Genomic DNA, 21,088 nt, shown 5'->3' on the forward strand with positions numbered 1-21,088 from the left:
TCAGATAAATTTGTTAGTCTCTAAGGTGCCACAAATACTCCTTTCTTTTTGCAAATACAGACTAACATGGCTGCTACTCTGAAACAGGTTTAAAAAAACAATTAGATAGAATACATAGCGGATAGGCCCATTAATGGCTATTAACCAGGATGGGCAGGGATGGTGTCCCTAGCCTTTGTTTGCCAAAAGCTAGGAATGGTCGACAGGGTATGGATTCCCTCTGGAGCACTTGGCATTGGTCACTGTCGGAAGACAGGATACTGGTCTAGATGGAGCTATGGTCTGGCCTAGTTCTTATGAATGGTGTGCAGGTATTGTATTGTGTGTATTCGGTATCTCTTGTGCTGTCTAAAGAAAAGGAAATATTTTATTAACTCTCTTTGCAAGGCCTGAGTCTGTATCTTTAACAATCCTGTGCCCGGAAAGAGAGAAACTGGAAACAGAGTGTGCCCAAGGGGGAGCTCTGGCAAGGGTGTGCTGAAGCAATGGGAGAGCTGAACCACATTAGGGTGAAGAGAACAGCTTGTGGACCTCTTCACACAAGTTTGGGATCACCCAGCCCCATTCCCTTTCCACTCACAGTTCCCTAGCATCCATGGAGCAGCTCCAGGTTTGATGTCACTCACCTGCTCAAGCGCCCGTGGCTGGACGCCCACCGGAAGGGTGAGTTTGGGTCCCACATACTGGACCCATGTGATTTTGAGTCAGAGTAGCATTCAGGTCCTGCCTCTAGCTCTGGGTTTCTAGCTCTGGGTCTCTAGGCCCAGTCTCGGGGTGCAGCTTCCATTCTCATGCCTCCCTCTGGGATCAGGGAGCTGCACACCAAGCGCCAAGGCCCTAAAGCTAGTTTCCTTTGCTCTGTACCTCGGCATGCTTTTCTCCTATGGCACAGAGGAGAATGCAGTCTTTCTCAGGACATGGATGTCTGTCTTATATAAAAATACAAATTTAGAATTCAGAGAGCTCCAGTTCTATAGGTATATTGCTGTGACACTCTGTATCCCCAAAGCAAAACCCTGGCACTCCACATTCACCACAGTTATATAGTTGTCAAAATCTTGTACAAAATATGTCATGTGAGGTGTCTATGGAAACACTGTAGTTTGCTGAATGTGATTATCCTATGTGTGTGTCTGTATCATTTTTGCCATTGAAGTAACAAATATTGACTATCTACCTGTATTTCAAATGTGTTTGCTCCTGTGGTAACTCCCACAAAGTAGTTTACATCCAATATAGCCAGCACATTGTGAATGGATATTCAACTTGAGTAATTGCCCTAGCTGTGACTCATTAAAGCATGCAAGGGCATTTGACCAGCTCATGTGATACTGGACTCCATCTTTTGCCCGTACTTTTTGACTAACTGTGCTGGTATCTCTGTTTGGGACAATGAAGTTCCCTCCACATGGCAGAAGCTAGAAAAGGGGGAAGTGTTATCACCACTTGGTCTCACTCCCCCCACAACTCAACACTTTAAAACACAGCTAGAAGAAAAAAAAGCACCTCCTTTGTCAGCCTTTTTGATTATGATGTCAGAGTTGTTCCTGGGGCTGTGGATGGCACTGTGTTCTGCATGGCTGAGGTTATGGGGCAAGTGATGCTGCTTTTCCACAACTTCAGCTCGTTCACGTCGGCGGAAGCACTCTATGTAGAAGTCCAGTCTGCTGTTTCGACCTTCAGGTGGAGTCCACCCAGAATCCTTTTTTTTGTAAAAAGGACACTAAGCTATCTAAACTACTACATGCCACAAGGGGCCACAACAGTGGTTCCCATAACACACCCAGCAATATTGTTAATCTATCCAACTATACTCTTAACCCAGCAGAAGAATCTGTCCTATCTTGGGGCCTCTCCTTTTGCCCCTCCACCCCCACGAACATGATACAGTTCTGTGGTGACCTAGAATCCTATTTTCGACATCTCCGACTCAAGAAATATTTCCAACACACCTCTGACCAACATATTAACCCACAGAGACCTTCCTACCAACACTACAAAAAGAAAGATTCTGGGTGGACTTCCTTTGCGAGTTCCAAAGGCCAAATATGGATTGTATATACAGTTTTCTTTTATCAATTGTCTATGTTCAGACTTTCAATGTAATTGAATGTTCCCTTGTTCGTGTGTTATCCGACAGAATAAATATAAATGCCTGACCTACTCTCTATATCAATAGATTCATAGGCTTCGAAATCAGAAGGGACCATCAGATCATGTGGTCTTTTATATCATGGAACTGCCTCCAGGAGTGCATGTAGTGTCTCATATTCACATTGTTTCTTCATCCAGGTATTTGTACTGCAAACATAACCTTAGACCCTTGGCACATACACGAAGTCAGGGGAACATATGCTCCAAGTAAGAGACACCTTCTCCCCTACTCCATGTCAGATTCCAACACAACCAGCTTCACCAACCCCTCCACCTTTATCCTGCTGGGCATTCCTGGCCTGGAAGCGGCCCATGTCTGGATCTCCATCCCCTTCTGCACCATGTGCATCTCAGCCATCTTGGGGAACTTTTCCGTCCTCTTTATTGTGAAGACTGAACCGAGCCTCCATGAGCCCATGTACTATTTCCTCTGCATGCTGGATGTCACTGACCTGGTCTTGTGTATGTCCACCATGCCCAAAATGCTGAGCATCTTCTGGTTCAATTCCAGGGAGATAGATTTCATTGCCTGCCTCACACAGATGTACTTCATTCTCATCTCATCTGTTTTGGAGTCTGGGATCCTGGTAGCCATGGCTCTAGATCGCTACGTGGCCATCTGCCATCCCCTGAGACATTCCACCATCCTGACCAACCCCCTGGTGGCCAAGATCGGCCTGGCCGTGGTGCTGCGTGGCATCATGGTCACACTGCCCTTTCCCATCCTAGTGAGGCAGTGGCCATATTGCAGAACCAACGTCATCCCCAAGCCGTACTGCACACACATAGCTTTGGTGAACCTGGCCTGCGCTGACACCCATGTTAGTAGTTACTACGGCCTCTTTGTGTTATTCTTTGTGATGGGTCTGGATGGGATTTTTATTGCCGTGTCCTATACCCAGATCCTCAGGACCATCTTCATCCTCCCCACAAAAGATGCACGGCTCAAGACTTTGGGGACCTGCAGCTCTCAACTTTTTGTCATTTTAGCCTTTTACATTCCAGGTCTCATCATGTCCCTCATGCACAGATTTGCCCAAAATGTGCCCCTGCATTTCCATATGCTCATTGGCAATATGTACCTCTTGATGCCTCCCATGTTAAACCCCATCATCTACGGGGTGAGGACCAAACAGATCTGGGACAGGCTGCTCCGGCTCTTTACTCATAAAGGGGCCTAAAGTTTTCTCTTGGTGCTCTAGCTCTCAGACCAAGCTCTGTGAAGATTTGGCTGGTGACATGGTGCTGTGCCCCCTTCCCTGAATCACTTACTGCACAGTCAAAGTGACATTAAATCCTTTCCTGGCCTTCACCTGCTGTGTCAGCATGACAAACTGAGTAATCTTTTTCTGTACAACTCATTCTCCCATAGGATTGCCACCTTTCTAATTGCTTTTAACAGGACCTCTGAAGCCCCTCTCCCAGCCCTGCCTATTCCCCAAGGCCCTGTCCCCTGCCCCACCTCTTTCCACAAGGCCCCTTCCCCTGTCCCCCCTATTCTCCAAGGCTCCGCTCCATTCTCAACATCTTCCCCCAAATGCCCACCCCTGTTGCTCGCTCCCCTCCTCTCCAACCCCATCCACTTGCTGGATCATCTCCACCTTCCTCCTCCCCAGCCTGGGCTCCCTCTGCCCCGGGGCTGGGACGGGACCTGCTGCAGCCTGGCAAGGACCCTGCAGGGAGGATGCAGCAGGCCGGCCAGTCCAGAGCAGAGGGGGAAGCCAGGAAACTGTCTAAAATCAGCTGTGGATTGGAAGCGTGTGGGCCCGAAAGCTCAACTGCAGAGGCCTGAGGGCAGAGACCATCGTGTTGCTCATTTCCTCAGCTTTCGGCCATAGTCTCAAGTTGCAGTGGGGGAGGTCTAGGTTGGATATTAGGAAACACTATTTCACTGGGAGGGTGGGGAAGCACTGGAATGGGGTCCCTAGGGAGGTCATGGAATCTCCATCCTTAGAAGTATTTGAGGCCTGGCTTGGCAAAGCCCTGGCTGGGATGATTTAGTTGGGGTTGGTCCTGCTTTGAGCAGGGGGTTGGACTAGATACCCCCTGAGGTCCCTTCTAACCCTGATCTTCTAGGATTCTATGATTTGTTCCTTCTGGCCGGGGGCCTGTAGCTGGCAGGGTCCCAGCAATAGGGATGGGCTGGGAGCCCTTTGCCCTGAGCCAGGCCTCGGGGGCAGGGCAAGGGATCAGCTTTGAAGCTAGGAGGACAACAGCCGAGAGACGTGGAGGGATCAGTCCCTGCATTAGCTGGAAAGGTGGGATGCTTGGCAGAGGCCGGGGTGGTTGAGGTAGCTCACACAGAGGGAGATGAATGGCACAGCTACCATTAGCTGGCAATTTACACGGCACCTTAAGTGGAACGACAGAGCACCCACTGCGCAGGGGCTGAAGCTGAATGGTCAAGCTGAGCCTAACGTATGCTCTGCATGATGCTTTTGATCACTACATCTAGAAGCTCTTTATCTAGGCTGCTAGGCAGCGTTATTCCCATGTCATGGATGGACCAAGCCACACAGAGATCAAGTGATTTACTCAAGGCCACACAATGAGTCAGTGGTAGAGCTGAGAATAGAAATCAGGAGTCCTGACTCCCCCCACCCCCCAACATCACTGCTCTGGCCATGATCTGGCATTGCTCCTCTGCGTTGTGTTACCCACAGTCAGGCTACTTGTGTGCCATGATCAGTGGAGTTGCCATAATTCTAAACAGGAGGAATTTATTAAAGAAGGAGCTAAAAACTACAGATGCAAAACCAGGTTTCCACACAGTTCAGGGTTCAGCCTTGTCTTGCTCTTTTACGAGGGACCACACGCTGTTGGAACTCTACAGAGCGTATAAAGACCAACGATGTGCTGAAAGGAGCCACAACAGGGCAGTGTGTGTGTCATAAATAGAAAGGGAAGGGTAAACACCATTAAAATCCCTCCTGGCCAGAGGAAAAATCCTTTCACCTGTAAAGGGTTAAGAAGCTAGGATAACCTCACTGGCACCTGACCACAATGACTAATGAGGAGACAAGATACTTTCAAAGCTGGAGGGGGGAGAAACAAAGGGTCTGTCTGTCTGTGTGATGATTTTGCCGGGGACAGAACAGGAATGGAGTCTTAGAACTTAGTAAGCAATCGAGCTAGAGATGCGTTAGATTCTGATTTCTTTAAATGGCTGAGAAATTAGACTGTGCTGAATAAAATGAATATTCTTGTCTTTGTGTCTTTCTTGTAACTTAACGTTTTGCCTAGAGGGATTCTCTATGTTTTTAATCTAATTACCCTGTAAAGTATTTACCATCCTGATTTTACAGAGGTGATTCTTTTTACCTTTTCTTAGATTAAAATTCTTCTTGTAAGAAATTGAATGCTTTTTTCATTGTTCTTAAGATCCCAGGGTTTGGGTCTGTGGTCACCTATGCAAATTGGTGAGGATTTTTATCAAGCCTTCCCCAGGCAGGGGGGTGCCAGGTTTTGGTGAGGATTTTGAGGGGAAAGACGTTTCCAAACAACGCTTTCCCAGTAAACCCAGTCAAACGTTTGGTGGTGGCAGTGGAAGTGCAAGGGCAAAGGGTAAAATAGTTTGTACCTTGGGGAAGTTTTAACCTAAGCTGGTAAAAGTAAGTTTAGGAGGTTTTCATGCAGGTCTCCACATCTTTACCCTAGAGTTCAGAGTGGGGAAGGAACCTTGACACCTGCCTTTGAGGGTCATAGCAAAGTCACACATCCTTATTCCCACCACCTAGGTAGTGGTGCAATACATAGGGATTCACGGAGAACAATAAGACTCACATAGGATCACATATAACATGATGAGGGAAAACTCTGCTTTGTCAAAAATTCCACGCTCAAATAATAAGAATATCACAGAAGGAATATACTATCGACCATGTGACTGGGATGGTGATAGTGACTGTGAGATTAAAGAGATTATAAAAATTAAAAAAGCCGCAATATTAATAGGGGATTTGAACTAGTCCTATATTGACTGGGTAGATTACCTCGGGATGGGATGCAGAGATGAAGTTTCCTGAACCCTTAAATCACTGCTTCGTGGAGCAGCTAGTACTTGAACCCAGAAGGGGAGAGGCAATTTCTGATTTAGTTGTAAGTGGAGCACAGGATCTGGTCCAAGAAGTGAACATAGCGGGACCGCTTGGCAATAGTGAGCTTCATTGAATTAAATTTAAAATCTCTGTGGCGGGGAAAAGACCACAGCAGCTCTGCAGAGTAGCATTTAATTTCAGAAAGGGAAACCATACAAAAGCTAGGAGATTAGTGAAAGAGAAATTAAGAGGCACAGGGCCAAATGTGAAATCCCTGCAAGCTGCATGTAAATATTTTAAAGACACCATAACAAAGGCTCAACTTAAATGTATATCGCACATTAAAAGCCATCATAAGAGAACCAAAAAAGAGCCACTGTAGCAAAACAACCAAGTAAAAGAAGCAGTGAGAGGCAAAAAGGCATCCTTTAAACAGTGGAAGTTACATCCTAGTGAGGAAAGTAGAAAGGAGCATAAACTCTGGCAAGTGAAGTGCAAACACAAGATTAGGAAGGTTGGGATGTGTTAGGATTAAGTAAACACCTGGGAGGCTGCTGATGTGCTGACATGGCATTCGGAGATTAAGGCGGAAGCAGGCAGTATGTCTTTGTTTGATAGGTACGTTGCCATATTTTCCCCTTCCCTGTTGCTTGTACGGATTGATAAGCCCTACAGCTGCAGGAGAAACGTAGTTGTCTCATGAATACCATTTGTGTAAAAGAAGTGTTCTCTCCCCCGCCCTTTCTTTCCCAGCTACACAAGCAAGCCCTGGATCATGGCCCCTTCCTCCTTCCCCTGAGAACCACTGATTAGGGAAATGTGTAGCAACAGATTATTGCAAAGAAATGTATTTTCAAGGTTAAGATGCCTGTATAACATGCATATGCTGTGAACAATAGAGAGGGGTGGGTATACTAATGATATGGGTGTTTCTCTTAGTTAATAAGGGGTTTGGGGGTGTTGTAACAGATGTAGGCGTTTACTTACTAACTTAGATAAAAAGAGTGTGCTGTAACTAATACAAAAACAAAGAGGAGTTCGGTGGCACCTTAGAGACCAACAGATTTATTTGGGCACAAGATTTTCATGAGTAAAACACTCACTTCTTCAGATGCATCTGAAGTGTTTTTTTTTTTTTTACCCACAAAAGCTTATACCCAAATGAATCTGTTAGTCTTTAAGGTGCCACCAGACTCCTTGTTCTTTTTGTGGATACAAACTAACTTGGCTACTCCCTGATACTCGTAACTAATACGGTGCTTACTCGACAATTGGGTTGAGGGGAACAAGTATCACAATAAAGAAGCCAGTACTCAAATCCACCTCTGGGTCAACCAGCTCCTTCTTATTCTAAGAGACTCAAAAAGTAATAGCATAATTTTTTAAGTCCATCAGAAGCAGGAAGCCTGCTAAACAACCAATGGGGCCACTTGACGAACGAGATGCTAAAGGAGCAGTCAAGGACGTTAAGGCCATTGTGGCGAAATTAAATGAATTATTTGCATTAGTTTTCATGGCTGAGGATGTGAGGGAGATTCCCAAACTTGAGCCATTCTTTTCAGGTGACAAATCTGAGGAACTGTCCCAGATTGAGATGATGTCATTAGATGAGGTTTTGGAACAAAATATTACCATTTAATGTATTAAAAGTCACCCGGACCAGATGGTATTCACCCAAGAGATCTGAAGGAATTCAAATGTGAAATTGCAGAACTACTAATTATAGAATTGTAGAGTCAGAGAAGATTAGGGCTGGAACAGAACGGCAGTGAAAAAAAAGCAAACAGAATGTTGGGAATGATTAAGAAAGGGATAGATAATAAGATGGAAAATATCATATTGCCTCTATCCATTGTATGCCCACATGTTGAACAATGCATGCAGATGTGGTCACCCCATCTCAAAAAAAGATATATTGGAATTGGAAAAGAGCAACAAAAATGATTCAGGGTATGGATCAGTTTCTGATTGAGGAGAGATTTAAAAGACTGGGACTTTTCAGTTTGGAAAAAAGGTGACTGAGGGGGGATATGTTAGAGGTCTATAAATCCATGACTGGTGGGGAGACAGTGAATAAGGGAGTGTTATTTACTTCTTCCCATAGCACAAGAACTAGGAGTCCCTCAGTGAAATGAATAGGCAGCAGGTTTAAAAAAACAAATAAAAAATATTTTTTCACATAATGCACAGTCAACCTGTGGAACTCCTTGCCAGAAGATGTAGTGAAGGCCAAGAGTATAACAGGTTTAAAAAGAACTAGATAAATTCATGGAGGATAGGTCCATCAATGGCTATTAGCCAGAATGAGCAGGGATGGCGTTCCGCATCTCTGTTTGCCAGAAGATGGGAATGAGCTACAGGGGATGGATGACTTGCTGTTTACCTGTTCTGTTCCCTCCTTCTGGGGCACCTGGCATTGACCACTGTCAGAAGACAGGATACTGGGCTAGATCTGACCCAGTATTGCTGTTCTTATGTCTCTCATAAGAAAGCGCTGACCTGTCCGATGCATCTCACTCCAGCAGTGGCTCGCAGATGACAGTCCAACATGGAAATAGGCACTTCTCTGTTGGCAATGAACCAGCACCCTAGAGGCATACATCAGTTGGTGTTAGGTGCTGAAGGACCTTTGTGAACCACTAGAAAGAATCCCATTGGATGATGATTCCCCATGAACATCTCCTTTCTGAGATCTATCCTTAGCCAGTCCTCATTCCATTTAATGAGTGATCTAGTGATACAGTCTAGCGCTAGTTAATTAATCTGAGTGTCATGTTGCACTAGGTCAAACTTGCAATGGTCTAAATCTATTACATCTCCCCAGTTCCCTTTATCACCCAAATTTGTTGTCACCTAAGAGGTATCCTTCAACTCTTTATTGACTAAATTCTCTTTCAGCTTTTCCATTATTATGCCCAGGACTGATGTCAAACTACCCAGTATTTAATACCCATGACACACTTTTTTGAATACTGGCATAATACAGGATATCTCTGGTCTTCCAATATTTATTAAAATTTAACTTTGGTGGGGTAGAAATCTCCTCAGGCAACTCCTTTAGGACTTTTTGGTTGTGAGATTTCTGGGGCTGCTGATTTAAAAATATTGATCCCTATTAGGTGCTGTTTACCATTCTCCATAGTTACCAGTGGACTGGAAAGAAGTTCACGTGATCTCAGTGCATCATCGTGCTTCTTTCCAAATACAGCACAGAAAGGTTTATTGAACATTTTTGCCCTTTCTGCATCATTATTAACAGTGTTACCATCTCCAGCTAGTAAAGGACTATACCACTCTTTGGATTTCCATTGTTAATACTGCTTCATCACCTGAGAGGCAGCAGGAGTCCAGAGGAATGCACTAAAATGGTCTTGGAGGGACACACACAATTAGTGGTGATGGGAAATTGCATCTCCAGCACTAGACCTGTCCCTGGTGAAGTCCCAGAAGGATCAGTTCCCTTTTTCTGGACTTTTCAACATCTCCATGCAGCTTCTGTGGGAACTGACCATACAATATAGACTCAAATGCTAGCAGTATGCAGGTGTGGTCCATCCACACCACTATCACCAAGATGGCCCAATTCTTGGATGAAACAGCTAGTTGTGAAAGACCCGCTAAGCTTATTCTTACCAGATTAGGTTAACAACTTCCCCAAGGTACAAACTTTGCCTTGTCTTTGAATGCTGCTACCACCAAGCAGGTTAAACAAAGAACAGGGAAAAAGCCCTCTTGGAGATGTCTTCCCACCAAAATATCCCCCCAAGCTCTACACCCCCTTTCCTGGGGAAGGCTTGATAAGAATCATCACCAATTTGCAGAGGTGAACACAGACCCAAACCCTTGGATCTTAAGAACAATGAAAAAGCAATCAGAATCTTAAAAGAACAATTTTATTTAAAGAAAAAGTAAAAGAATCATCTCTGTAAAATCAGGATGGTAAATACTTTACAGGGTAATCAGATTCAAAACAGAGAATCCCTCTAGGCAAAACCTTAAGTTACAAAAAGACACAAAAACAGGAATATACATTGCATCCAGCACAGCTTATTTTACCAGCCATTAAACAAAAGGAAATCTAATGCATTTCTAGCTAGATTACTTACTAACTTTACAGGAGTTGGAAGGCTGCATTCCTGATCTGTTCCATACAAAAGCATCACACAGACAGACAAACCCTTTGTTCCCCCCTCCTCCAGATTTGAAAGTATCTTGTCACCTCATTGGTCATTTTGGGTTAGGTGCCAGAGGGGTTACCGTAGCTTCTTAACCCTTTACAGGTGAAAAGGTTTTGCCTCTGGCCAGGAGGGATTTTATAGCACTGTAAACAGAAAGGTGGCTACCATTCCCTTTATATTTATGACAACAAGCAAGACAGAGGCGATGCTGGTGGGCAGAGCATTGCTTATTTTCAGCATGAAAATTGGCAATCCTGATTTTGAAGAGTTGGCAGCTATGGTGCAGCCTCCTTTGACTGAAGGTTCACATCCACAACTGGGCAATTCAGTCCATACTCAAGGAGTCCTAAGTGACCAGGACAAGATTAGGGGTGAGCCCCCAGGAATTCTGAGCCCAGCCTTGGAGGGGTTATGTGGACTCTGCCACCCAGGACAGTGGAAGGGGAGCCCTCAAGGTCAGGCAGACCTCTGGGTAAAGGGAGCGGGAGCGAGGACTCAGAACTTTTCACTAGCCCATTGCATCGGGGTGGTGTTTAGGTCAGGAAAGTTCCCCACAACAGCAGCAACCATTCCCCCGCCTCCATCTGTTAGGCATTCTTCAAAGGACTCAACTTACATTTCTCTTCTCAGGTGAAACTTCTACCCTCTGAATGGTTTTCTATTTTGCAATATGAAAGGCTCTTCATATTTCTGCAAAAAAAATGGCTCTGTAGCATAGCGGTGACTCACTGGCATGGTGCCTCCCACTGGTTGCCTCAGGGAATTAGCTCTCACAGTCCTGGAGTGCCCTCTATGACCTGGTGTCCCACCCTCTGTTACCCACCATGTTGTCTCCACCACCTCTGGCCCCGTGTCCCTCCCAGACCCCAGTGCCCCTTACCTTGGGCTGCTGCCTCACGGCAATGCCCCCCCACTCTTGGTCTCCCCTCCCAGGGGACCCCAACCCACTATAGCCACCTTGCTTCAGTGGCTACTGCCAGTCGTCATCTAGCCCCTTGTCTCAGTCTATAGTCTGCAGTCTGTAATGGCCGCTCATCACTGGCAAAGGGGTTGGACCTGCTGCCTTTCTAGCCCCAGCTGCCTCCCTGCAGCCCTAGTACCTCCCCTGGCCGTTAGCAAGGCCTCAGCCTGGGGACTCACCAGGCCAGAGCTCCTCAGCTCTGCCTGCCCTGCCCTGCCCTGCTCTGCTCTGCCCTGCTCTGTCTTAGGTACCCTGCTTGCTCTCTCAGGCTGCCTGGTCCTCTCCACCCCTCAGCTGGAGCAAGAGACTCTCCCCCCACTCTCCCAGCCTGCCCTTTTATCAGGGACAGCTGTGTCCTAACTGGGTGCAACCACACCTGTGGCTGACTACCCCACTAGCCTCCCTCATCTGCTTTTAATCCCTTTCTGGCTGGAGCGGGGGGACTTCCCCGGTACAGGCTCTCTCTGTCTAACTGAGGATATGTCTGTGCGACAGACCTTATGGGTTTTTAAGGCCCAGCTTGACAAAGCCCTGGCTGGGATGATTTAGTTGGGGATTGGTCCTGCTTTGAGCAGGGGGTTGGACTAGATACCTCCTGAGGTCCCTTCCAACCCTAATCTTCTATGAGTCTCTGATTCTCTGATACAGCTGTACTGCTGCAGCTGAGCCATGGTAAGGACCTCCATGGAGATGTTCTATGCCGATAGGAGAGAGTTCTCCTGTCAGCGTCATTAAAGCTCCCTCTTGGTGTGATGCAGAGACCATGGTTACGGCAGGGAAGTCAGGACTCTTGGGTTCTGTCTGTCATCCTGCTACTAAATCTCTTTGTGACCTTGGACAATTCATTTCTCCCTGTGCCTCAGTTCACCTATCTGTATAATGGGGATATGTTCGCTGTGAATTTCCTTTGTTAGGTGTTTTAAAGATCCCTCAATGAAATGTGCTATGCAGTATGATGATAGTTACTGATGAGAATTACTGATCTCTGATGCCTTAGCGACAGCCCTGTGTGTCTCCAGAAAGTGTTCGTGTCTTCCGTCAGTCATCTTGTTCCAGATCTGTTTGTCTACTATCTGCCCATCCATCATGGGCATTTACAGTGTATCAGACCCGATGGAGATCTAGGCATTATCTCTACTTTTCTTAGTGATCGACTATAATTTTTAATATACGCAAATACACAGAGCAGCCAATTCCTCTCTGACTCAGCCAGAGCCCAGGAGTTCTCATCTCTCTTTGGCAACGTCCCTTAATTACTGTTTACTCCTGAAGCTGGATAAATAACACAGAAGCGCAGACAGGCTTGTCTCCAGCCTGTTTACATCCAGGTGCCGCTTCTCCCCTAGAGGATGAGGATTGCACAGAGCCATATTGTAAACAGTGCACATCCCTGTGTCGGCTCTCAGCGTGGGATGCTGCTGGGGATGCTGGGGTGAGAGCGGTGTGGGACACGGCTACCTGAGGGGGATTCCCAGGGAGGACACTTCCCTCTCAGAATTCACAGGTACCCAGGTCTTGCTGAGGAGCTCACCTGCTTGACAAAGCCAGGGCAACATGAGTGTGATGCAACAGGAAATAGTTTGTGGTCCTTTCGCTCTGTACTGCTATTAAACATCCCAGGGCCAGTATCAGGGGCCAAAATGTCCCTGTCTCCTGTGCCCCTGCCCACAACTGATGGCCTTGAACCCACGGCCGCTGCATTTCAGTGGTATGGTTGATCACTAAAATGAAGGATGTTAGTACATGTACAATGCAAGGCAAAATTCTGAGGCCCTGGACAGTAGTTTGCTCAGGCCCCACTATGGCAAAACTCCCCTTGGAGTAAGAACTGAGTAAAGACCTGAGGAGGCAGCTCGGTGTTACTGTACAGAGACTGTCACCTCCTCCTCTTGCATCTCAGGGTTCTGGCTGTTAATGGGGGGCGGGGGGCTGTTACCTGACTTTTATCTGCTGGACAGCATGGAGTTGCAAGGGATCCTAACTGGAACAATGATAATATTTTTTTTAACATGAGCAACACAACTATTGTCTTAGTTTCATTTGGAAAGTCAGCTGAATTGTTATGCCTGAAACATTCAAAATACAATTTAGCTGAAAGCAGACACCCAGTGAGGGAAATTTCATTCCAAACACTTAACGTTTGGAAAACTTATCAACAACTGAAAATGAGGTCTTGTAATTGAAGGTGTCAGACAGCTTTAACTAACAGTGGTGCCACCAAAACCACCTACAATGGCCAATCCATTTGTGAATCCCATTCAGCTAAACTCTTTGCTCCAACAAAGTCTTTGACAAGGAGTTCTACAGGCCAAATATGGATTATATAAACAATTTCATTTAATCAATGTTATATGTTCAGACTTGCAATGTAATTAAATGTTCCCTTGTTCATGTGTTGTGAGACACAGTAAATATCAATGCCTGATCTACTTTCTTTATCGATAGATTCATAGGGTTTAATGTCAGAAGGGACCATTAGATCATCCAGTCAGACCTCCTGTATAATACAATCCATTAAACTTCACCCACTTAGCCCTGTATTGAGCCGAAAGAGAAGGGACGGCAAGGGTCAGTTACTCAAACCCCATGCCAAGATGCAAGATTTGTTGTGTCCAGTAAAGGAGCTTCCGTTACTTCCCTGCACATCTGTTCCAATGTCCTACTGTTCTTACAGTTAGGAAGTTTATACTGAGATTTAATCTCAATCTGCTCTGCTGTAGTATGAACTCATTGTCTCTTCTCCTGCCCTCTGTAGTAAGAGACAACAACTTTCCAACTTCTTTTTATGGCAACCTTTCAAGTATTTGAAGACTGCTGTCATGTCTCCCCTTAATTTCCTTGTTTCCAAACTAAATATACCCAGTTCCTTCAGTCTTTGCCAATATGGCTTGTTTTACATCCCTTTGGTCATCTTTGTCTCTCATCTCCGGATCCTTTCCAGCTACTCTACATCCTTCCTATACATTGGTGACCAACATTGCACACAATACTCCAGCTGAGGCCTAACCAGAGCCATGTGGAGCAGTACAATCACGTCCCGGGACTTGCATGATATACCTCTGCTAATGCAATCTAATATTGGGTTTCGTTTTTTTCCAGGAGGTCAATGGAAAAATTCTTCCATCAATCTAGGTACCATCCCTTTGGGAGATGGATTACCTACACTGATGGGAGAACTGTGCCGTCAGGGAAAGTAGTGGCTACACTAAAATTCTATGGCAGTGCCACTGTGACATTTTAAGTGCAGATAAACCATTAAGCAGATCTTCCAGAAAAGCATCCAGTCTGGATCTGCAGACATGGGGACGTGGAGAATCCACCACTTCCCATCATAGTGTATTCCAATGGTTAATCACCCTCAGTGCTAAACATTTGGCCTTTATTTCCAGCTGGAATTTGTCTGTCTTGAGCTTCCAACTATTGGTTCTTGCTCTGCTTTTCTCTGCTAGATTATAGAGCCCATTCTTACCCAAGGCTTTCTCCCCATGAAAGTCTTTCCTTGAGTGTCTTGTTGATGACTTAGAGTCTCTCTATATCAGGCATATTCTCCAGCCTGTAATTATTTTTGTGGCTTCTTTCTGCATCTTCTCCAATTTTCAACATCCTTTTTGAAATGTGGACCCCATGGGCAGAGGTAAAATCCTTCCCCTGCTCCAAAACACCATTCCCTGGTTTATGCAACCAAGGATCACATCAGCCCTTTTGGCCACAGTATCACACTGGGGTCATGATGCATTGGTTTCCCACAATGTACTGTAAATCCTTTTCAGGATCCCTGTGTTCCATAATACTGTGCCCTAGTCTGTGGATTGGGCCCGCATTCCCTCTTCTGAGAAAATTAACTTTGCATTTGACTGTATGAAAATATGTTATTTTCACCCAACTCTCCAGATCAATCAGTATTCCTGCCCTGTTCTCCTCATTGTAACAACTGTGCCAATCTTTGGGTCGTCCACAAATTTTATCTGTGATTATTTATTTTCTTCAAAATCATTGATGAAAATATTGAATAGCATCAGGCCTAGAACTGACCCCTGCAGAACCCCACTAGAAACAGTCCCATTCACTGACAAAGGCCCATTGACATCTGCTTTGTGAGATCTGTCAGTTAGCCAGTTTTTAGTCCATTTAGCATTTCCATATTTTGTAGTGTTTGGTTTTTAATGTGAAGATTTTCCCATACTAAATAAAATGCCACAGAGAAATCTAACTCTATTGCATCTGCGTAGTTCCCTTGATCAACCAAATGTGTACTCTCAGTAAAGAATGAAATAGGTTTAATTTAACAAGACCAGTTATCCGTATTTTCCATAAACCACAGAATCATAGAATCATAGAACTGGAAGGGACCTCGAGAGGTCATCAAGTCCAGTCCCCTGCATTCATGGCAGGACCAAGCACTATCTATAACATCCCTGACAGGTGTTTGTCTAACCATCTTTTAAAAATTTCCAATGATGGAGATTCCACAACCTCCCTAGGCAATTTATTCTAAGTTTTTTCTAATGTCCAGACTAAACCTCCCTTGCTGCAATTTAAGTCCAGAGCTTCTTGACCTATTACCAGAGGATAAGGAGAAATTTTTTTTTCTCCCTCCTCCTTGTAACAACCTTTTAGGTACTTGAAATGGTTATCATGTCCCCTCTCAGTCTTGTCTTTTCCAGACTAAACAAACCCAATTATTTCAATCGTCCCTCATAGGTCATGTTTACAAGACCCCTGATCATCCTTGTTGTTCTTCTCTGGACTCTCTCCAATTTGCCCACATCTTTCCTGAAAAGTGGCACCCAGAACTGGACAAAATACTCCAGTTGAGGCCTAATCAGCATGGAGTAGCGCAGAAGACTTACTTCTTCTGTCTTGTTTACAACACTCCTGCTAATACATCCCAGAATGATGTTTGATTTTTTTGCAACAGTGTTACACTGTTGACTCATTTTAGCTTGTGGCCCACTATGACCCCTAGATCCCTTTCCACAGTACTCCTTCCTAGGCACTCATTTCCCATTCTGTGTGTGTGCATCTGATTGTTCCTTCCTAAGTGGAGTACTTCGCATTTGTCCTTATTGAATTTGACCCTATTTATCTCAGACCATTTCTCCAGTTTGTCCAGATCATTTTGAATTTTCATCCTATTCTCCAAAGCATTTGCAATCCCTCCCAGCTTGGTATCATCTGAAAAGTTAATAAGGGTACTCCCCATGCCATGATTTAAATCGTTTATTAAGACATTGAAAAGAACTGGGCCCAGAATTGATGCCTGCGGAACCCCACTAGTTATGCCCTTCCAGCCTGACAGTGAACCATTGATAACTACTCTCTGGGAGTGGTTTTCCAACCAGTTATGCACCCAGCTTATAGTAGCCCATCTAGGTTGTATTTCCCTAATTTCTTAATGAGAAGGTCATGTGACACAGTATCAAAAGCCTCACTAAAGTCTAGATATACCACATCTACCACTTTCCCCCTATCCACAAGGCTTGTTACCCTCTCAAAAAAAGCTATCAGGTTGGTTTGACATGATTTTTTTCTTGACAAATCAATGCCAACTATCACTTATCACTTTATTATCTTCTAGGTGTTTGCAAATTGATTGCTTAATTATTTGCTCCTTTGTCTTACCTGGTACAGAATTTAAGCTGACTGCTCTGTAATTCCCTGGATTGCCCTTATTTCCCTTTTTATAGATAGGCAATATATGTGCTCCTTTCAAGCTTCTGTAATCTCTCCTGTCTTCCATGACTTTGCAAATATAATAGCTTTTGGCAACTGAACCTACCCCATTTTCACTGGCATTCTCTATGTTTGGCGTCCAAACGCCACCAACCTTCTTGGTGAAAACCAATAAAAGAAGTCATTATGCACCTCTGCCTTTTCCACATTTTCTGTTATTGTTTTTGTTGTTGAATGTCATTAATTATATTCCTAGACTTTTTTTTTTACTAATCCAATACCAGTTTTTTCATCGTTTCCTAACCTCGTCAAATCTTAAAAAAAAATCCTTTTTTAAAATATTTTACGTTGAACACAGTATTGTTCTGTATTTGCCTGGGGGTGGAGGGTAGCATGCTTTGCTGCTGCCTGACTGTGGACTTCTGGTTCCAAATGAGATGTGTGGTGGATCGGCAAGTTCCTAAGTCTGGTGTTCATAACTCTGAGTTTCTACTGTAGATGCTGTTTAATCTTCTCCTTGACTGCTACCATACTGAAAAGTATTTCATCACTGCATATAAGTATCTACATTAGCAAGTTTCCTTTCATCCTCTATTAATTGGCCTAAACCTTTTCTAGGATTTCTTTTGTTCTTTATATACTTAATAACCTCCTTTTTGTGATTCTTAGCTCTACCAAGTATGAATTTTCCCTGATGTCTTTAACATCCATTATCAATTTTCATAACTTCCAATTTGTATTGCTTGCTATTTTCCCTTTTTCCCATTTGTTATATATTGCTTCCCACGCACCCCCCCATCCAAAATTGCTGCCTTCACTTTGTCCCTGAAATGGACTTTTAGCAAAAGGTGTTCACTTTCTTGACTGTGGAAATGTGGCTTTTTAACTATCTAATAAACTCTTCTTAAAGGACTCTCAATTTTCCATCTAATTTTTCTGTCTAAATTTTTGCTCCAAATCAGTTTTCCTGATAATTTCCCTGTGCTCCGAGGAATTAGCCTTTTTAAAACATTAAGTATATATAGATGTTAGTGGCTGGGAATTGTTCTCTGTTTGTCCATTTGAATGTAATCAGTTGCATTCTTTATTTTGCTCTCCTCTATCATATGCCCTGTTCTAAGTCTCTTCTCTAAACTAAACATTCCCAGACTTTTCAGTCAAATCATTTATAAGGAATGAATGACCAAAACTGAGCACATGTCCAGAGCAGGTTATCCTCCATCCCATACCTTAGGCATCCAAACATTGTCTTTATTTTAGCCACTATTGTGAATGAGCAGGTGTTTCCTTGGAGCTGCTATCAACAAGAACAAAAGAATGGTCAGACGAAATGTCCATCCAGCACAGTATCCTGTCTGCTGACAGTGGCCAACGCCAGGTGTCCCAAAGGGAGTGAACCCAACAGGTAATGATCAAGTGATCTCTCTCCTGCCATCGAGCTCCACCTTCTGACAAACAGAGGCTAGGGACACCCTTCCTTATCCATCCTGGCTAATAGCCATTCATGGACTTAACCTCCATGAATTTATCCAGTTCTCTTTTAAACCCAGTTATAGTCCTAGCCTTCACAAGCTCCTCAGGCAAGGAGTTCCACAGATTGACTGTGTGCTGAGTGAAGAAGAACTTCCTTTTATTTGTTTTAAACCTGCAGCCCATTAATTTCATTTGGTGGGCCCTAGTTCTTATATTATGAGAACAAGTAAATAACTTTTCCTTATTCACTTTCTCCACACCACTCATGATTTTATAGACCTCTCTCATATCCCCCCTTAGTCTCCTCTTTTCCAAGCTGAACAGTCCTAGCCTCTTTAATCTCTCCTCATATGGGACCCGTTCCAAAGCCCTAATCAGAGTAGTTGCCCTTTTCTGAACCTTTTCTAAAGCCAGTATATCTTTTCTGAGATGAGGGGACCACATCTGTATGCAGTATTCAAGATGTGGGCGTACCATTATATAAGGGCAATAAGATATTCTCCATCTTATTCTCTATCCCTTTTTTAATGATTCCTAACATCCTGTTTGCTTTTTTGACTGCCGGCTGCACACTGCATGGACGTCTTCAGAAAACTATCCACGATGACTCCAAGATCTTTCTCCTGGTAAGTTGTAGCTAAATTAGCCCCCATCATATTGTATGTATAATTGGGGTTATTTTTTCCGATGTGCATTACTTTACATTTATCCACATTAAATTTCATTTGTCATTTTGTTGCCCAATCACTTAGTTTTGTGAGATCTTTTTGAAGCTCTTCACAGTCTGCTTTGGTTTTAACTACCTTGAGCAGTTTAGTATTGTCTGCAAACTTTGCCACCTCACTGTTTACCCCTTTCTCCAGATCATTTATGAATAAGTTGAATAGGATTGGTCCTAGGACTAACCCTTGGGGAACACCACTGGTTACCCCTCTCCATTCTGAAAATTTACCATTTATTCCAACTGTTTGTTTCCTGTCTTTGAACCAGTTCTCAATCTATGAAAGGATTTTCCCTCTTATCCCATGATAATTTAACTTACGTAAGAGCCTTTGGTGAGGGACCTTGTCAAACGATTGATAACCAGTATTCACACTTGTGTTTCCTGCTGGTGCCTATTAAAGTTTCCCATATCAAGATGTGTAGGAATTATTGACACACAGTGCACCAGAGCATATGGAATTGGCATTAGTAGGGTCAGTTCTTCATAATTTATTTCTCTGAATAATGAAAATGTCATTTTTCTGTGTGTGAAGAGCGACAAATCTGCTTCTCCCATGAGAACAGCCCCCAGTAGTGCATGTAGTATCTCATATTAACATTATCTCCCCATCCAGGAATTTGTACTGCGACCATCATCCTAGAGCTTGGGCACATAAAGGAAGTGAGAGGAACCTACAGTACATGCAGGAGACACCGTTCTGCCTCAGAGTTGGACACCTTCTCCCCTACTCCATGTCAGATTTCAACACAACCGACTTCACCAACCCCTCCACTTTCATCCTGCTGGGCATTCCTGGCCTGGAGACGGTCCATGTCTGGATCTCCATCCCCATCTGCACCATGTACGCCATAGCCAACTTGGGGAACTTCATTATTCTGTTCAGTGTAAAGAGGGAGCCGAGCCTCCATGATGCCATTTATTATTTCCTCTGCATGCTGGCTGTCACTGACTTGATTCTGTCCACATAGATACTGCCCAAAACACTCAGCATCTTCTGATTCAATTCCAGGGAGATCGATTTCAGTGCCTGCCTCACCCAGCTGAACTTCATTCACTTTTTCTTAGTCATGGAGTCTGAGATCCTAATGGCCATGGCTTTGGATCATTTTGTGGCCATCTGCAATCCACTGAGACATCCATCCTGACAAACCTTGTGGTGGCTCAGATTGGCCTGGCTATGATGTTGCGTGGTGGCATAGTCGTACTGCCCTATCTCCTCCTGGCGAGGCAGTGGCCATATTGCAGAACCAACATCATCCCCCACGCACATTGCGAGCACATGGCCGTGGTGAAACTGGCCTGCGCTGACATCCGCGTCAATACATACTACGGCCTCTTTGTGGTATTCTCTGTGATCTGTGTGGATGTGTTTCTTATTGCTATGTCCTATACTCAGATCCTCAGGGCCATCTTCAGCCTCCCCACAAAGGACACCCGGCTCAAGGCTTTGGGGACCTGTGGCTCCCACCTCTGTGTGATCTTAACCTTTTATGTCTCAGCTCTCTTCTCCTCTCTCATGCACCGGTTTGGCCACAATGTTTCCCTGCATTTCCATGTGTTGATTTTGAATGTGTACCTCCTGGTGCCTCCCATGCTAAACCCCATCATCTACGGGTTAAGGATCAAACAGATCAGAAGCAGGATGTTCCGGCTTTTTGCTCATAAAGGGACCTAAAGTTTTCCCCATGTTGCTCTGGCTCTCAGACCGAGCTCTGTGCAGAGCTGGCTGGTAACATGGTTCTGGGTCCCCTTCCCTGAAGCATTGACTGGACAGTCAAAGTGACATTAAAGCCTTTCCTGGCCTTACTATGCTGCATCAGTGTGACAAACTGGGGAATCAGTGTATGTAGAACTCATTGCGTTGCCACCTTCCTAGTTGCTCATAACT

General features: G+C 44.5%; 1 protein-coding gene and 1 pseudogene across 1 annotated transcript; both read left to right on the top strand.

Moving 5' to 3' along the window:
* Window positions 1-2,387: 2,387 nt before the first annotated feature.
* LOC119863627 (olfactory receptor 52K2-like) lies at window positions 2,388-3,335 on the top strand. The gene has a single exon (XM_038422339.1). It carries the CDS (start codon window positions 2,388-2,390, stop codon window positions 3,333-3,335), a length of 948 nt encoding a protein of 315 aa, XP_038278267.1.
* A 16,527-nt stretch (window positions 3,336-19,862) lies between these two features.
* Window positions 19,863-20,875, top strand: LOC119849713 (annotated as a pseudogene).
* Window positions 20,876-21,088: the final 213 nt, after the last annotated feature.

The sequence above is a fragment of the Dermochelys coriacea genome, chromosome 1 (assembly GCF_009764565.3).
Source record: "Dermochelys coriacea isolate rDerCor1 chromosome 1, rDerCor1.pri.v4, whole genome shotgun sequence".
In the NCBI taxonomy this organism is placed as follows: domain Eukaryota; kingdom Metazoa; phylum Chordata; order Testudines; family Dermochelyidae; genus Dermochelys; species Dermochelys coriacea.